The 18,352-nt window shown below is 36.5% G+C and overlaps 1 protein-coding gene across 1 annotated transcript; it reads right to left on the reverse strand.

The window, feature by feature from the left end:
- Positions 1–1,919: 1,919 nt before the first annotated feature.
- Positions 1,920–12,945, reverse strand: LOC107561925 (myotubularin-related protein 9-like). The gene is made up of 9 exons (XM_016246462.1): positions 12,917–12,945; positions 12,108–12,313; positions 11,212–11,320; positions 10,972–11,097; positions 9,697–9,870; positions 9,396–9,617; positions 6,508–6,728; positions 5,299–5,450; positions 1,920–2,631 (listed from the first exon to the last, which is right to left on the reverse strand). Exons 2-9 carry the CDS (start codon positions 12,287–12,289, stop codon positions 2,468–2,470), a joined length of 1,350 nt encoding a protein of 449 aa, XP_016101948.1. The 5' UTR covers positions 12,290–12,313; positions 12,917–12,945; the 3' UTR covers positions 1,920–2,467.
- Between the last annotated feature and the right edge of the window lie 5,407 nt (positions 12,946–18,352).

An 18,352-nucleotide genomic window follows, 5' to 3' on the forward strand; every position in this document is an offset into this window, starting at 1 on the left:
GCAAATAGTGCCACATTTGGCAATTTCTTAAAGGAATAGTTCACCCAAAAATGAAAATGTACTGAAAATGTATCACCCTCAGGCCATCCAAGATGTAGATTAGTTTGTTTCTTCATCAGAGCAGATTTGGATAAATGTAGCATTACATCACTTGCTCATCAATGGATCCTCTGCAGTGAATGGGTGCCGTCAGAATGAGAGTCCAAACAGCTGATAAAAACATCACAATAATCCACAAGCGTTAATATGGATTATTTTGGCTAGAAGCGACAGTTTAATATGATAAAACGCACATATTTTCTCTTCAAAAGACATTAATTGATGGACTGGAGTCATGCTGATTACTTGTGGATTATTGAGATGTTTTTATCAGCTGTTTGGACTCATATTGACGGCACCCATTCACTGCAGACGATCCATTGGTGAGCAAATGATGCAATGCTACATTTCTCCAAATCTGCTCTGATGAAGAAACAAACTCATCTGCATCTTGGAAGGCTTGAGGGTGAGTAAACATTTAAAGAGCAGGTCATATGGGTTTTTGAAAAATATCTCTTTTGCAGTTTATAACGTAGCTATCTTTAAATGAAAACAATCTGCAAAGTTGTTAATCAAAAACATGCATGATAAATAAAGATATTGTCTCTCAAAAGAGAGAGTTGATTCTGAATCGCCTTAACGAGTCGTTATATTGTCGAATCTTTTGCCTGTTACCGGTATACGTCACTGGGTAACACATTTGTATAATCCCCGCCTGCCCGCAAAATACGAACACGAGTCTGACCTGCCCACAAACACTTCCACTAGTTAGTGTGTTTACATCATGTTGAGAAGACGCTGTGTTCAAGGATACCACAGAAACACAATTTGAACCTTTTGTTGTGTGCATGTCATTTTACCAAAGACTGCTTCTCTAATCTTGGCTTTTATCTTCGTTGGCTTCTAATCTTCTTAATTTGGACTAACAAACTCTCCGAGCCACAACCTGCTTCAAAAAAAAGTACGATTGATACGTTGTGTGTACATTTTCAATTGAGTGCTCAAAATATCAAGTTTCTGTGCTAATATGTGATGTATACCTAGTGCAGATTTAGGTTTCCAGGTAAAGCACGATATTACTGTCTTACTGAAGTAGTTCTGATAATTTGAGGTGAACCCACGATTTCCTAAGAATGTGTCGATTAATGTAGACTGACGTCCTAATTACTTCGTTTAATAATAAAGAATGTAGTGTAGCACACAGACTTTATAATCATTGTGAAATTGCTGTTTATTTTGCTGCACGGCAGTTATAGGGTTAATGCAGCAGAGACGAGAGAGTTAGTTAGGCTGGTGCGCCTGTGATACAGCTGTTCTGCGTTCTAATTAAAAGTTAAGACACAGAGCGTCTTTTGTCTGTCGTTCTTCAAACATTACAGTAGACATATTTTGGTTTACAAACAGTATTGTTTCCTCAGTTAGTCACATTAGCACTCAGCTAACGTATCCACCATTATTGTTTTAAGTGTTCACAGTTTAGCAGCTAAACTTTAGCTGTGGGCACGATTTGCTTGCATTAGTGTTTTAGTATTTTATGTCATTATTATAAGAACGGATTGGAGCAATATATTATTGTTTTATGTAAAGGTGCTTTGTCAATGGTAGCGCTAGCTAACTTGCTCTAGTCAAGGACTCCTCTCTGTGCCAATCACAGCAGGCTTGGCCAGCTGACCAATCAGAGCAGAGTAGGCTTATGGAAGGGAGGGGTTTGCTCCGAACTTGCTTGGATCGAATCGTTTCGAAATCATTGGCAAATGACTCTAATATTAAATGTATATTCTGAGAAAATTACAATGTTTTCTGACCTTAGATGCATTTAAACCTGTTGTAGAGGACTCCAACACCATATTAGGACACTTTAAAATACCAAATGACCTGCTCTTTAACAAATTTTCATTTTTGGGTGAATTATCTCTTTAATCATGTGATCAGTGTCTCTCTTTGGAAGGAGTTAGGGATCATGTAAGACTATGTAAACCACCTGTGTTATATTCAAATGATGAATTTCCAGCATCTAATAGTCAGTCCAATATTTTCCCTTTTCATTTTAGAATTGTATTTTCTATTGCACTTCATGGCACAGGACTTAAAATGAAAAAAAAGGCACGTCAGCAGTCCCTTTTCTTTGAGAATATGTAAACTAAAACACCAATGTACAATTTATAGTGAAATAGCATCCATATCATAACCTGCTAATCAGTTTACGGTGTTTTAAATGAAACACGTCATAATAAGGACAAGTGCAGCATAGTGTTTAAGGAAGAAAACTAAAATGACATATTAATAGAGCAGCAGAGTGTAGAATCCATTGGAGACCAATGGAGTCAGAAAGAAAGAGTATGATCAGAGGAGTGTAGATATATGTGCGTGAGGCTTATTTCAGTAAGACAGAGATGACAAATCAGAAGTGTACCATTCTGTTGACGTCCTACGGTGTCTGCAGTGGGCTGTCCTCCGTCTCGAGCTGGGCCAGCTGTCTGCGCAGGCTGTTCACTTTGTTCTGCAGCTCCTTGTTGTACTCTATAATATGGGCCATCTCCTGATAAGCCTCATCCAAACACTTTGTGGAGCGATTCCAGCGAAGGAATACCCCTATTGAAAAAAGAACAAGGTGTCAGAGATGTGATATGATGTGATTACATCATCTTTTGTTGCTGATCAGTGATCTTTTCTGCCATAAGTGGTATATACAAGCAGAAAAAAAAACAGATGTGAGATGGCCACATTGATCACCCCTGCTGTCCCTTAAGGTTATACATAAGGAAACCTTAAATATCCCCACACAATCACCAATCCCATGTTTCTTAACACGTGTAAAGCTGACATTTTGTAATGATGTTAGCAGAGTGCACGGGTCAATACTCATCCAACTTTCACATTAACATTTGATTAGCTATTTCTCAAAGGACCTTGACAGTTAAAGGAATAGTTCACCCAAAAATGAAAATTTGCTGAAAATGTACTCGCCCTCAAGCCATCCAAGCTATAGATATGTTTGCTTCTCACTAATGGATCCTCTGCAGTGAATGGGTGCCGTCAATAATCAATAATCCACAAGACTTCAGTCCACCAGTTAATATCTTGAAGTAAAAAACGGTGTTTGTAAGAAGTAAATCCATTATTAAGATGTTTTTTTTTTTTTTACAAGTCTTCTATCCACAATATTGCTTTCTCCAGTGAAAAGTTTGTCTCATCTGAATCAGGAGAGAAATATGCACACATAATTTACAAGCAAAAAAATCCAAAACAGGATTTTTATGTGAGAGGACAACAGGGGAAGGACTTTTTCACACCAGGAAGCCTCATTATGAATTACAGACTCGTATTTTAGCCAGAAGCAATGGTTTAAAGTTAAAATGCCTCAATGATGAATTTGTTTAACAAACATGCAGCATTTCATTTCACAAATCGTTAATTGATGGACTAGAGTCATATGGATTACTTGTGGATTATTGGGATGTTTTGATCAGGTGTTTGGACTCTCATTCTGACGGCTCCCATTCACTGCAAAGGATCCACTGGTGAGCAACTGATGTAATGCTAAATTATTCCAAATCTGTTCTCATGAAGAAACAAACTCCTACATCTTGGACAGCCTGAGATGCCATGTTAATATAGCCAACCTGTAATGTATTAGCAATCCATCTGCTTGACAAAAATAAACTGGACATAGTTCTTTGACATATGGTTCTGTACAAAAGTGACTTGGAAGAAAGTGCAAATTGAAGAAAGGATGCATTCATATATAACCCGCAAATAGAAAACTCAAATAGTTTCGTTCTAACCACCTGGTTACTTTCATTCATTCAGACATACACTAGCAGCATGTGTTACTTCCATTCATACTGGCATGCAGACTGCGTTTGCTTCTATACACACAACCCTGACATTCACTGTAACATTCAAATTTCTTTGAATTTCTCTCAAAGTTACTTAACTGAAATACTGAAACACTTAAATGTGTTTCTCATGATTTACTAATTATAAAATGCTTATTATTAAAACCTTTAAATGATAAATGATTGCATAATGAAATATATGCCTACATATCTTTTTGTTTATAAATAAATACATTTTATTGTTGTTATTAATTCATTTATTTTTAATGGGTTGGACCAGTTAATGAAGGAAAAGAAGCTAAAATACCCAACAAACATGGCATTTTCTTAAATACAGGTTTATAAACTGTAATCTAGGCAAATACTTATATATCTAAAATATATCTATAATATAAGATTGTTCAATGTAGCTCTTTTGGTGGGTACACTAATATCCAAATGTTTGACTGGTAGTGTATATGAAAGGTCTAAACATATCTGTGAGTTGTTTGAGAACTGCTCATGTGACTGAAAGTGAACCCCCATGCCATTAAACTTCATGTCTGCTTTTCCTGAAAGAGTCTCTTTCACTGCACCTCTAAAATAGAGGCATGACAGGCTCCAGAGATGAGGACTGAAAAAATGAATGGCACAGAGGTCATCGGGGTTAAATCATTGTCACACTTGTGAATTCCATGTGACGTTAATCTGTAACTGGTAAAAGGTTTAAAACAAACTGATGTTGAAGTCTGCATGAAGTTGCTTCTTTAATGCTTAATAATATCTTAAACATGACAAGGAAGGTAAGTTTTCTTGAAGGTGATTAAACAATGGTGATATATGGATTATTATATTTAGAGTAATATTAACTTAATTTTTTAAAATTTGGCAATCTGTGTCCAGAAAACCACCATCTCTGTCATATAGACAGACTACAATAACTTTGCAGCAGACTATAGGTGTGTTCTTTACAATTGTAAATAATTAATTTAAATAATATTGTATTATAAAATGTAAATACTTTTTATATTTAATTAATAATTATTAGTAATTATCATTTTTACATTTCTTTTTCATTACACCAGGAGAATTATAGTTATTCAGATGGAAATCTGACTCAAAGCTTGTTAAACAATGTTGAAGTACGAGACTAATGCACAAGATATCTATAGGTGCATCTACAGCATGTCATGGAAGATTGGTGCCATACCATTCATTTCAAAACACATACTGATCTCACAATCCACATGCTCTTTAGGCATCTCACGCATCAGAAGTGGCACTGCAAAAATACAGTTAAAGCACCGAGCAACACGTGACTGCCCCCTATAGTTTAACTGGGTAAACATGCTTTTCAATATCATTTTCATGATGATGTTCACAGCAGGTGCTGGAAGAGATCAAAAAATGAGAGGAACGTGGGAGATTTGATGGTGCTCACCCTCCCACAGCAGCAGGCTCTGAGGAGCCACAGACGGCCAGATGACCAGGTTATTGGGCTCGTACAGCGGGTTGAGAAATCGCTCCAGCTCCTGAGGTCTGTTCACCCACGACCACAAAGAAACAGTTTTCTGAGACAGCAGCAGCTTCACCCTGAAACACAGGAAGTACAAAGCTTACATTTACAGCTAAACTTTACAGTAAAGTTTATGTTACGAAGAGCCAGACACATCCAGCCATTGCCATCCATTATAGTCACAATAAGCAATTAGAAAATCTTTCACTAATTCTACTCATCAAGCTGAATCTTAACATTCGTAAATATTCTGACCTACTGAATTACTGTATCTACAAGCTACACTCTTAAAAATAAAGGTTCCAAAAGGTTTTTATTTTCTTAAAATAACCATTTTTTTCTTAGTGATGAACAATTTAAAGAACCTTTTCCACTGTAAAGAACATTTTATACAATGTAAAGTTTTCATGGATGTTAAAGGTTCTTAATGGAAACATCGATGCCAATAAGGAACCTTTATTTTTTTAGTTCATTGAAAGAAAGCATGCACTCACAAATGTTGAACCAGAATAAAACCTCTCCTCTTGGGTCTAAAGATCAGATTTATGACATCACACACACATTACAGACCATTCATTGTCAGTAAATGACTACCAAAACTGGACATTTTGAAATCTGATACACATTTAAGCAACAAGCGGAAAATCATTTCACAACGCATTTACCAAAACATCCTGCTCAGAATAAGAGGCAAACACAAAAGTGTCGCTGCCAGCTACAAATTGACCTCTACTGACGCAGAAGTGTTGACGGAAGGGGTCGTGACCTTCTGCTCCTGAACATATCTTTCCATATTGATAGAATTACAACATGCCAACATACATGTGTAACACAGTTTTACGGGCAAGTGCAAGTGTAAACTATGGCCTAATTTTAAATTCCCTTGCGGTTTTCTTTCAAATCCACACTTTGGAGATGTAACTGGCACACAGACACACAAGTTACCTTCAGAGTGATAAAATAAGTGTGGCGTTTGTGACAGGTCCTGTGTTGGCTACTTAGAGATTTATCCGATAAGGTTAAAACAAACTGTTTTAACAAAGGTTGCATGTGATGTAATAAAGGAAATGAGATGGTATGTGAGAATCTGTAAATGGACGTCTATGCAGGACTGTGATGGAGAGGAACACTAACCTCTCGGCCACGCTGTTTCCGAGGAAAGTGCTAAACTGTGAGGCATAGGCGTGCTCGAAGAGCATGATCAGGAAGTTCTCGTTGAACTGGAAGGAGCAGGGGAACTGCCGCAGGATCTGCCACACACATTCCAGGAAGAGCAGGAACACGGGCGCTTCACTTCGGGGCTTCCCGTTTGAGTATGCAGACTGTGCACAGCGCTGCTGGAACGGGTGACCGGCCTGGAGGTAAAGGTTACAGGATCATAGGATATCCTAGACTTCACAGAAAAACATTATTTTAAAACCAAGGCTGTGTTTCATTCCACTCACTAGTTCCCCAAGTTGTTAATCAGTATATAATCTAATTGGGACACTAGCAAGGGTCTTTATTTTCTACACATTACCTGTGACACATTTTATAGTCATTACGATTATGTAGTATTTATCAACAACATGGCTATATGTAATTATATATGGCATTACATATATTGACATTATGAAATATGCACTCCTCCTACAAATTTTTAAGAAAAACATTATGTACATACAAAGAAAAATGCTGACCATACAACACTACTCAAAAGTTTTACTGTTTCAAAAGTTTTTGAAAGTCATCTCCTATGCTCACTAGAGCTACATTTATTTGATCAAAAATACAGTAATACAATTGTGAAACATTATTATACTATATACTAAAATAGTAATAGCTATTTAAATATTTTAAAATGTAATTTATTCCTGTGATGCAAAGCTGAATTTTCAGCATCCATTACTTCAGTCTTCAGTGCCACATGATCCTTCAGAAATCATTCTAATATGCTGATTTGGTGCTCAAGAAACAGTTATTATTTTTATCAATGTTGGAAACATGTGTGCTGCTTGATATTTTTTGTGGAAACCGTGATACAATTTTGTTTTAAGATTCTGCGACAAATAGAAAGTTCAAAAGAACACAATTTTTGTAATAGAAAACTTTTGTAACATTATAAATGTCTTTACTGTCACTTTTGATCAATTTAATGCACCCTTGCTAAATGAACCCAAACTTTTGCACACTAAAGTACATAAATTAATAAAAATAAAAGGCAAGGCAAGGCAATTTATTTGTAAAGCACCATTAAAAACAAGTTAGTAGACCAAAGTGCTGTACACCTTTTAAACAGTAAAAGCATACATTATAAAAACATTACACACCAATATTATACAGCACAGAGACATCTGACCACACAACATTAAATGACAAAATATCACTCAATAAAAACTTACAAAAAAGCCAGTGAAAAAAGAAGAGTTTTCAAAAGAGATTTGAAAGACCCCAGTGTGGAAGCTGTTATAATATTTAATGGCAAACTGTTCCAAAGTCTCGGAGCCATCACTGAAAAAGCACGTTCACCCCATAATTATGTTGCGAAAGTCAAAAGTGTCTGGTCAGCGGACCCAAGTGATCTGGATGGTGAGTATGGTTGTAATAAATCTGAAAGATATGGTGGTGCAAGGCCATTTAAAGATTTAAAAACAAACAACAAAATCTTAAAATCAATCCTATAACAGACTGGCAGCCAATGTAGAGAAGAAAGAATTGGGGTAATATGGTCCCGGTCTCCGAAAGCCTGTCAGCAATCTTGCAGCAGCATTCTGGACAATTTGCAATCGAGACTAAGTGGACTGACTAATCCCCACATACAGGGAATTACAATAGTCCAGACGTGAAGACACAAATGCATGCATCACTCTCTCGAAATCTTAAAACGACAAAAATGGCTTGACCTTTGTCAGTGTTCTTAGTTGAAAAAAAGCCTGATCTGACAACAGCATTGATCTGTTTGTCAAATTTTAACGACTCATCAAAAAGTACCCCTAAATTTTTTACCATGGATTTGCCATGAATGGATAAAGGGCCTAAATCAAATTTAGGGGACCCATATGTATTTGGGGGTGCAAACACAATAATCTCAGTTTTAGATTCATTCATATGCAAAATAATTCTCATCCAACCAAGTTTTCAGGTCATTCAAACAAGCTAGAATTGGAAGCATATATACTGAAAACAAAATAGGACCCAAAATGGATCCTTGGGGAATCCCACATGTAAGAGGAGCCGAAGATTATGTAAATTCACCCAAGGCAAATGAAAAACTTCTATTTGTTAAATAGGGCTTAAACCATTTTAAAACAGTACCTTGAAACCCTACCAATTGCTTAAAAAAAGCAAGCTGTTTTTAAACATCTAACAACAAAATAGTTATTTAATTCCAGTAGAATATTTTGTACAGATTTTTATTTATTTATTTTTTGATGAAAATAAAAAGTTGTTTAAATACACTGTCTTTATACAATTAAACTTTTGCTCTTCTCTGATGCCCTATGATAATATTTCCAGTGTGCAAATATAGTGAACAGCCAACGTTCTCTGCTGCATTCTGATATTTACTGTGTATCAAAACTTGGCTCTAAATGGCATGTAAAAACAAAACAAACACTGTCAGGTGGTCAATCGTAATAAAACTTCTAACAAAATAAAATGTAATCTTTTTTTAAATTATTAAATTCACTTATGTTCTCTACATTTCATTGCAAAAAAGTACAAATTAAATGATATCACAGAAACAAATTACATTATAAAATATATTTTTAAATAGAAAACAGTTATTATCACAAAATTACTGTTTTTACTGTATGTTTAATCAAATAAATGCAGTATAATAATGTTGTGATGTCCAAATTTAAAACAGCTGATTTTATTTTTGTTTATTTAGAAAAAAATTGTATCAAATTCAGTTTTGTCTGTTTTTTTAAATTTATTGTTATGTCTGGCCATAACATAAAAATGATTATCAGCCAGAATATTAATATTGTCCATATATCTATTTACACAGTCCGTCTGGCTATGTGAGAATAACTGGATACACACCTCTCAATTGCTTTATGGATCCTCCTCCACTGAGGGTAGTTGGCTTCCTGTTCAAATCCTCCTCCGCGAGCTTTAGCCTGCTGCGCTACAGCTATAGTCCGTGTGTCGATGATGTAACCTCGCTTCCCTGCACAAAGCGTGGCATTGATCAGTTTCTCGTCCTCTTTGCAGCGGCGTCCATTGGTTCCTGTTAGTGGCTGCGCTGCTCGCATCATCACCTGTGGACAGTGTGATCAGGGTCTGTATTAAATAGTTCATAATTTGGAAACAACCAAATTTCCAAAGTGCACTTCTAACCATGCCGTTTTTCTTGTGGTAGTAACTGAGCACAGGGAAACGACCACCGTGGCGAAAGGAAGCAGCTTTGCAGAGGCTTTCATCATCAATGTCTTTGGGCACGGTCAGTAGGGACGGGTACGAGGGGCACACACTGAAGTCTTTATTTACCTCACTCAGTCTCCATTCATCTGTCTGAGAGTGGACAACAGAACTCAGTGTCAACTTTGTAATTTAGACACTTTATTTTTAATTGGAAATAACAAACATCACAGGCAGAAACATTTAAAAAGCTTTGATTAATGTATTATAACTAAGTCTAATTCTAAACCAAAAGGAGTTTAAAATAAGCTCATATACACTACCACTCAAAAGTTGGGGTCAGTAATATTTTAAAAGAAATTAATACTTTAAAAAAAAAATTTAAATAGACCCAATTGGAAGCATATATACTGAAAACAAAATAGGACCCAAAATGGATCCTTGGGGAATCCCACATATAAGAGGAGCCGAAGATGATGTAAATTCACCCAAGGCAAATGAAAAACTTCTATTTGTTAAATAGGGCTTAAACCATTTTAAAACAGTACCTTGAAACCCTACCAATCGCTTAAAAAAAGCAAGCTGTTTTTAAACATCTAACAACAAAAAAGTTATTTAATTCCAGTAGAATATTTTGTACAGATTTTTTGTACAAAGGTGACAGTAAAGACATTTATAATGTTAGAAAAAATTATTTCAAATAAATGCTGTTTAGACCACTTAAAAGTTCCACAAAATATTATGAAATACTGCTATTATATTAAGAAGCACAACTGTTTTCAACATTGATAATAATAAATGCTCCTTGAGCCACAAATAATCTTATTAGAATGATTTCTGAAGGATCATGTGACAGTGAAGACTGGATTAATGGCTGCTGAAAATTCCTCCTTGCATCACAGGAATAAATTACATTTTAAAATAAATTATAATACAGAAAAGTTATTTAAAATGTTTAAATTATTTTTCCCAATATTATTATACTTAAATCAAATAAATGCAGCTTTGGTAAGTATAAAAGACTTTCAAAAACACAAAATAAAATCTCATCAACCCCAAAGTTTTGAACGGTAGTGTATGAAATACTAACTGTATTTGAATTAAATTGGATATCAGAACATGCAGTCACAAATATTTTTTTTCTGGCTTCCCACAGAGAACAATCTGAAAAAACTAGCAATGATACACTGAGAATCTGTTTTACAACTTTTTCTGATGGCCGCAGGGTCAAGGCTTCCAGGGATAAAACAATACCATAGACTCCAGGTCTTTGAAAGCCTCCTCTGGTACAAACAACTGCCATCCATCCTCAATGACCTCAAACAGAGGACGGTAGAAGAACGGATACATCAGGGACACTGAGTCCAGCGTGGAGAGAGCCTGAAAAATGAATGATCATAAACTGAACACTGACAGCATAAACTGATTAGTAGAAATTAGGGTTATTAGTCCATTATTTTTCTGCTTTATGAGTGAGTACTAATGCAGTCTTACCTCAATTGAGCTGGCAATATTGAGACACTCCTCCATGCCAGGTATGTCCAGCTGAATCACCCGCAGGTCTTTACACTTTACAATAATAGTTCCCAGTGATCCGACAAACCTGCGCACATTAGGTCAGTAAGGTGTTTTGAGCAGTCTCTCATGCTCACCAAGGCTGCATTTAATTGATCAAAATGTACTAAAACCAGTAACATTGTGAAATATTATTACATTTTAATAATAATGTAAGTTTTCTAAATATTAGAATATATTTTAAAATGATATTTATGTCTGTGATGTCAAAGCTGAATTTTCAGCAGATGTTACTCAAGTCTTTAGTGTCACATGATTCCTCAGAAATCATTCTAATATGAGAATTCTTATTATTATCAGTGTTGAAAACAGTTGTGCCGCTTCATATTTTTATGAAAACAGTGATACTTTTTTCAGGATTCTTTGATGAATATAAAGTTAAAAAGAACCACATTTATTTTTCTAATCAGAATTCGTAACACTTTACAATAAGATTCATTAGTTACCTACTTTAGTTAACATGAACCAAGCATGAGCAATACTTCTACAGCATTTATTAATCTTAGACAATGTAAATTTCAACATTTACTAATGCATTATTAAAATCAAATGTTGTGCTTGATAACATTAGTTAATGAATGAATTAACATGAACAACTGTATTTTCATTAACTAACATTAACAAAGTTGAATAAATAATGTAATAAAAGTATCGTTCATTGTTTGTTCATGTTAGTTAATACATTAGTCAACATTAACTAATGGAACCTTATTGTAAAGTGTAACCCAGAAATCTTTTATAGCATTATAAATATCTTTACTGTCACGTTTGATCAATTACATGCATCCTTGATGAATATTATATATCAGATGTACCTTTTCTCAATGGAGTCAATGTTAGCATGAAGCAGCCAGAGCTCCTCAGTGTTGTCCTGGCGAGAAGACAAGATGAGGTGATGTCCTGTCAGACACAGAGTTCCCTCCACAGTGGGCATGAAGGGTCGGTGGAGGACCACCCCATCCACACGGGGGGTTTTGATCAGCTCAGCAAACTCCATGATGTTTTGAGCGGTACAAGAAACCTGCGAGAGACAATGGGACAGGACACACTGATGAATACTGTAATGCAAATTACGTCTTAGTCTCATTATTATTAGGTTTGTTGTAATTCTGTGAATTGCATTTATTTATATTATCTTTTTAGTTAAGGTAAAATTTCGCCTTTGACAACTAAACCTATATAATAGTATGATAATAATAAAATCAATGGTGATACGCGGTTGATAAGAGGTTTGCTATTATTAATGTCTTGCAGCAGTGGATTTTTCATCTGCTCCAGGTTGCAAAACATGACGCAAGCAATGAGACAGCAGTAAGAAATGCCATATTCGTCTATTTTACTTCAAGGAGCATAACTAAAACAGACACGTGTATTTATAAACAGTTATTGTAACATATTCAAGGTATCCGTTCAATTTCTCTCGGCTCGCTGTGTCATAATCAAATATGACAACAGACGGGATTTACAGCTTTGTGTCGCTTTAACATAAAAACGCTCGTAATAAAACTACTCAAATGCACTCGGCAAAGAACTGCAGGTGCAATGTTACTTGTCAAGAACAAAATATGCATTTTAAACATGTACTTAGAAGAGATGACAGCGGTAACAACAACATTCCTCTCACCTGACACCTCCACTTCCTTGTTTCTTTTTTTCTTTCCTCTCCTTTGATGGCTTTGACAACCGACCGCAAGCAAATTGTAATCAATATCGCCGCCTACTGGTTTGGGTGAAAGCGAGGGAGCGTGAGGACATAAAAGGAGACGAGTCTTGAAAATAAAATAAAATAAAATAAAATAAAATAAAATAATTTAGAGAAGTATAACTGTATGTAAGTAGTAATATAAAATACAATATAATTACCAAAACATAATTTAGTGTTCTCTACACAGGTTTATAAAATATTATCACGAAGCTTTAGTGAGGAACAACATGGCTATATTGGCCAACTAGACCAACATAAACTAACCATAAACCAGCTTGCCATTGCTGTGAAAGAAGATTTACAGGTTAACAGCACCATACAACATACAAACAGTTAAACAATGTTATACACAATAGAAGAGATGTGGAACATGTTTGTAATGTCAAATGTAATGTCAGAAATGGATTTACTGGAGTTAATGAAACTCATTATATTTTATATAATTTTTTTGCTTGCAAATATATTATGTTCGCAACTGAAATAAATACATAAATAAAAAATACAAAATTTAACTTAGCACATATTTAGCATGTTAGACCAAATAGTAGGGTTTATATCTGTGGAATATTTGGCAAATACACCAAATTTAAAATGCTTAATAAGGGGAAATGTATATCATTTCCACAGTCAGGACTGTTTATTTTCACTAGTTGAACTGTGGACTGTGCACTTGTGGAACTGAACAAACAGTTCTGGAACGTATTCCAGGGAATAGACACCTCTTGCTTCTCAATGTTATCCATTAAACCTTGCAGGTCTTACTGGTGTTGCTGATAGTTTACAATGCTGTTAACGTGACAATTAAAATAATTAATTTCATGGCAAAGGAAGTTAAACTGAGTCTTGTATCTGGAAATGATCTAATGTTAACCAGTAAAATAAAATAAAATAAAATTAAATTAAATTAAATAAAAGTAAATAAATAGTAAAATCAAATAAAATAAAAAATGTAGCTTGATGTTTTCATAAATAAATATAATAAACAAATAATAAATAAATTGGTTCCATTATTGTACTGCATTATGCCATTTCAAGCATCTTATATTATGATATTATATAGTATTATAAGATATTATATATAGTATTATATATTGAAAAAAATTGCAAAGATTATATTGAGAGATTTTGAGACATGTTAGAGATTTTTACAGTCTTTATATATCTGATATCAACATTTCTGGTCCTTTGCGAGTGCAGTATTTAGTGTTGACTACAAAGATAACTTTTCAGTGAAGCGTGTGTGTGTGTGTGTGTGTGTGTGTGTGTGTGTGTGTGTGTGTGTGTGTGCACACGTGCACGTGTACACTTGTGAGTTCACAACACGGCTCTTGCTGTAGTCTTAGCAGAATCCTGCTGGGAGAAGAGTGGCCTCCTGTTGAGGAGGAAGATGAGTGTCTGGCGTCTCTTGAGCGCCGTGAACGATTACAGTCACTCCATTATTTAGCTTGAGTTACATGTGTGCCATAAACCCCACACTCCACAAAAAAATATGCTGCTCCATTTGCTCTCATTAAAAATGTATGCCGTTTTTGGGGGAAAAAACACACACTCCACTGACTGAGAGCTGATATTTTTTGCAAATGTAACTTGAGCGTCATCTGTGAAGCCAGGCACTCATCTTATCACTTATCAGCATACTGTACATTTTCATCTCATGTTATAGTATATCAGTCCTCAACATAGCTACATGGCAGAGTAATGGTTTAAAAATATCTGTGAAGATCTGCTTTTGTCACTTGGCAGATGATATGAACTGTCTGTTTGTTATTATCACAGTGACACCAATTAAGACGATACAGGACTTAAAGTAATAGATCACTCAAAAATGAACATTTTCTAAAAATATACTCTCGCTCAGGCCATCCAAGATGTAGATGAGTTTGTTTCTTCATCAGAACAGATTTGGAGAAATGTAGCATTACATCACTTGCTAATCAATGGATCCTCTGCAGTGAAAGGGTGCCGTCAGAATGAGAGTCCAAACAGATGATAAAAACAACACAATAATCCACATGACTCAGTTCATCAATTAAAGGGGTCATATGATGCGATTTCAATTTTTCCAACACACTTTGGAGTGTTACAAGCTCTTGGTGCATAAAGAAGATCTGTAAAGTTGCAAAGACTAAAGTCTCAAATCCAAAGAGATATTCTTTATAAAAGTTAAGAGTTAACCACGCCTACCTAAAACGGCTCGTTCAAACACGCCCCCACATATCTACATCACTATGTGGGAAGATTTGCATAACACTGCCCAAATGTTCACGCAAAGAAAGAAGGCGTTACTTTTATTTTCACTGTAGTATTGTTGCCGCTGCCGTCATGTCCTGAAGACGCTGTGTGCTTCGTTGTGAAAGCGAAACTACTTTTGGCGCTTTTCCACTGCATGGTACGGCACGGTACGGTTCACTTTTGGGGGTACCTGGTACTTTTTTTAGTACCACTTCGGTTGGGGTTCCAAGCGAACCGTACCGTTACCAAAACGTGACGTGTAAACGCTGCTGATCACGGATTGGCCGGAGAGAATCGTCTCTACCTGCGTCACTGACACAAACACAAAAGAACCGCTAGGTTTAAATCAGCACAGCCAGCGAAGGATCGAACGCAACTGTTTTGAAAGAGCGCACCTTTTTTTTAACAACCAAAAGGTTTTGTTGTCTGTTGCGGAAGTACAGACGTTCCTCTCGTTGATAGCAGAGGAGCGGATCCAGTGAGAGCTTGATGGGGTGATGCAGAATGAAAAAGTTTTTTTTAGGAGTCGTGGTAGTAGAGGCGGCGCAACTATAACGACATGTGAATAATCCCGCCCACTCTAAAGCAGTACTGAACTGCAGTGGAAACGCAAACCATGCCGAGCCGAACCATACCGTGCCGATCCGAGTCGTACCACGCAGTGGAAAAGCACCATTTGTTTGGTCTTCCAAAAGAGGACGATATCTGCTTCGTCATGCCTAGAGCTGATCTGTGCTGGTCGCTGAGGGAATACATCAACTTATGGTGCTTTTCCACTGCGTGGTACGACTCGGCTCGGCACGGCTCAGTACAGCTTTCACCGTGGACAAAGCGGAGTCCAGCCCGGGGTCGCCGTTCTCAACCCCGCCGCCTCTGCTCACTCTAGCCCTCACGCTAGGCCGCCATATTTTTCGTTGTGGAAGCGAAACTACTTTGTTTGGTCTTCCAAAAGAGGACACGATTACAAATAAGTGGTTAAGTTGTATTTACCACACTGTTCCAGAACAGTTTAACCCAAATATCCAGATGTGTGCAGCACATTTTATGGAGGACTGTTTACTGATCCTGGTAGAGTTGACTACAATGCCGGCAGTTCTGACTCAGTCTGTAAGTATGTTTTCATTTAAAGGATTTGCCACTGATGATTCAAACGCGAGTTTTGAGCAGTGTAGAGTAGGGCTTGTTGTTTGTCATTTCTCCGATCACAAATGCAGACATGGTTTTATGTTTACGCAGTGCGATACAATGCAACGCGTAAAAAGACAGTATAAGTCATTATAATCCATAATTATGTCCGCACTGGATGCAACAAATGCCTCGTTTGTAATGGGTTTTAATGTTTTTGTCTCGTCGCTCCGGCTGGACACGGCATCAACAGTATGTAAGGGGCGTAACATTTCCGTCACACGCTTGAGGTATTCGGCCAATCACAATGCACTGGATAGCTGGCCAATCAGAGCACACCTCGCTTTTCAGACCGATGAGCTTTGTAAAAAAGTGGCATAGAGGAAAGGCGGGGCATAGAGGAGAAACAATAATGTACAGTATGTGGAAAATAATGTGTTTTTTAAACCGCATAAACACATTTCATTAAACCAAATACACAAAATAATGTTCTTTTTAGCAGTATGTGACCCCTTTAATGTTTTGTGAAGTGAAAAGCTTTGTGTTTGTAATAAACCTATTCGTCACAAAGGCATGTTACCTTCAAACCATTGCTTCTGGCTAAAATATGAGTCGTCTCTCCATAATATTGCTTTCTCCAGTGAAAAGTTGTCCTGTCTGAATTAGAAGAGAAATATGCACAGATCAAGCACCATTTACAGTTCCAAAACAGTTCTAAACAAATATGTCAGTAGATTTTGATGTGAGAGGACAACAAGGGATGGACTAGGAAGTGTTATTATGAAATTATGGATTTGTTTCATACAAACACACAGCAAGATGTTAATTGATGGACTGGAGTTGTGTTGATTACTTGTGGATTATTGTGATGTTTTTATCAGCTGTTTGGACTCTCATTCTGACGGCACCCATTCACTGCAGAGGATCCATTGGTAAGCAAGTGATGTAATGCTACATTTCTCCAAATCTGTTGTGATGAAGAAACAAACTCGTCTACATCTTGGATTACCTGAGCAAATTTTCATTTATTCCTTTAAAATAAACTAAAATTGCATTTTATTTAAAAAGTCTCATATTCCTGATGATATGGGATGTTTTTCTTTCTGTGATATCTTGGTTCCAGTATTACTGTACTGCATTTCAAGCATATCAGTCCTTAACCTGGATGCACAAAGGTTTTAAAATGATCCGTGAAGACCTGTTTTTTTCTCTTCGTATTGCATTGTATGGAATAATTGTCTGTTTGTTACCATTGTGCATGACACCAATTAAATGCAACACCACGCACGACACTGAATCTCAGACTGTTTCTCTTTGCTTCAGGCCACTTTGATAGTAGTTTTTTACATTATTAGCTCAGAAGTGCTAGTTATTCCAGCTTATTCCACTCATCAAACAATTCTGTGAAGCTTCCTCAGATCTGAACCCCAGAAGAGACACTGAGAGTGCACGGTAATTTGAAGAACTTCACACCAGACCTGCAGCACTGTGCAAATTCAAAGTCACTGCATTTATGAATGATTTCCAAACATTTCCTTAGGTACAGGAACCATTTATGAATGCCAGATGAGGCAGCAGTGCACACATTCTCTGAACATCTTACTTTCATGTAATTCACATCAAATGGCCGTTGCAATTGATACCAAATGGGAAGGGTTGGCAGAGAAATGTCATTCTCTCACACATCTTTTCATTAATTAACAAAAGACTGTTTTAATAAAAATAACGATTACTGTAATGCCGCCATGCCTGTGCCGTATGTTACAATCTAAGCCTATTGGCAACCAGTGGGACTGTAGTGTGAGATCATCTTATTAATGTAACAGTGGCACCGTCTTAATCTTGGTAATGTGTCCCTGGCGCTTCCACAGGTGTTGAGGATTTACGATGGCTTGTGGGAGGGTGAGACGGAGTCCTAGCGGTGGCATTCGATGGCAGTACTGCATTGGGAACTGCTTTGCTGGCAGACAAAACACACTTTGGTTTGTAATCAGAGCT

The sequence above is a fragment of the Sinocyclocheilus grahami genome, unplaced genomic scaffold, assembly GCF_001515645.1.
Source record: "Sinocyclocheilus grahami isolate Dianchi unplaced genomic scaffold, SAMN03320097.WGS_v1.1 scaffold799.1, whole genome shotgun sequence".
In the NCBI taxonomy this organism is placed as follows: domain Eukaryota; kingdom Metazoa; phylum Chordata; class Actinopteri; order Cypriniformes; family Cyprinidae; genus Sinocyclocheilus; species Sinocyclocheilus grahami.

Coding starts and splice junctions, on each gene's coding strand:
- LOC107561925 (XM_016246462.1), bottom strand. CDS start 12,289: ATGGAGTTTGCTGAGCTGATCAAAACCCCCCGTGTGGATGGGGTGGTC. Junction 9,618..9,696: donor ACCACAAGAAAAACGGCATG/GTTAGAAGTGCA, acceptor CACTGTCCACAG/GTGATGATGCGAGCAGCGCA. Junction 2,632..5,298: donor GAGCCTGCTGCTGTGGGAGG/GTGAGCACCATC, acceptor TTTTTTCAATAG/GGGTATTCCTTCGCTGGAAT.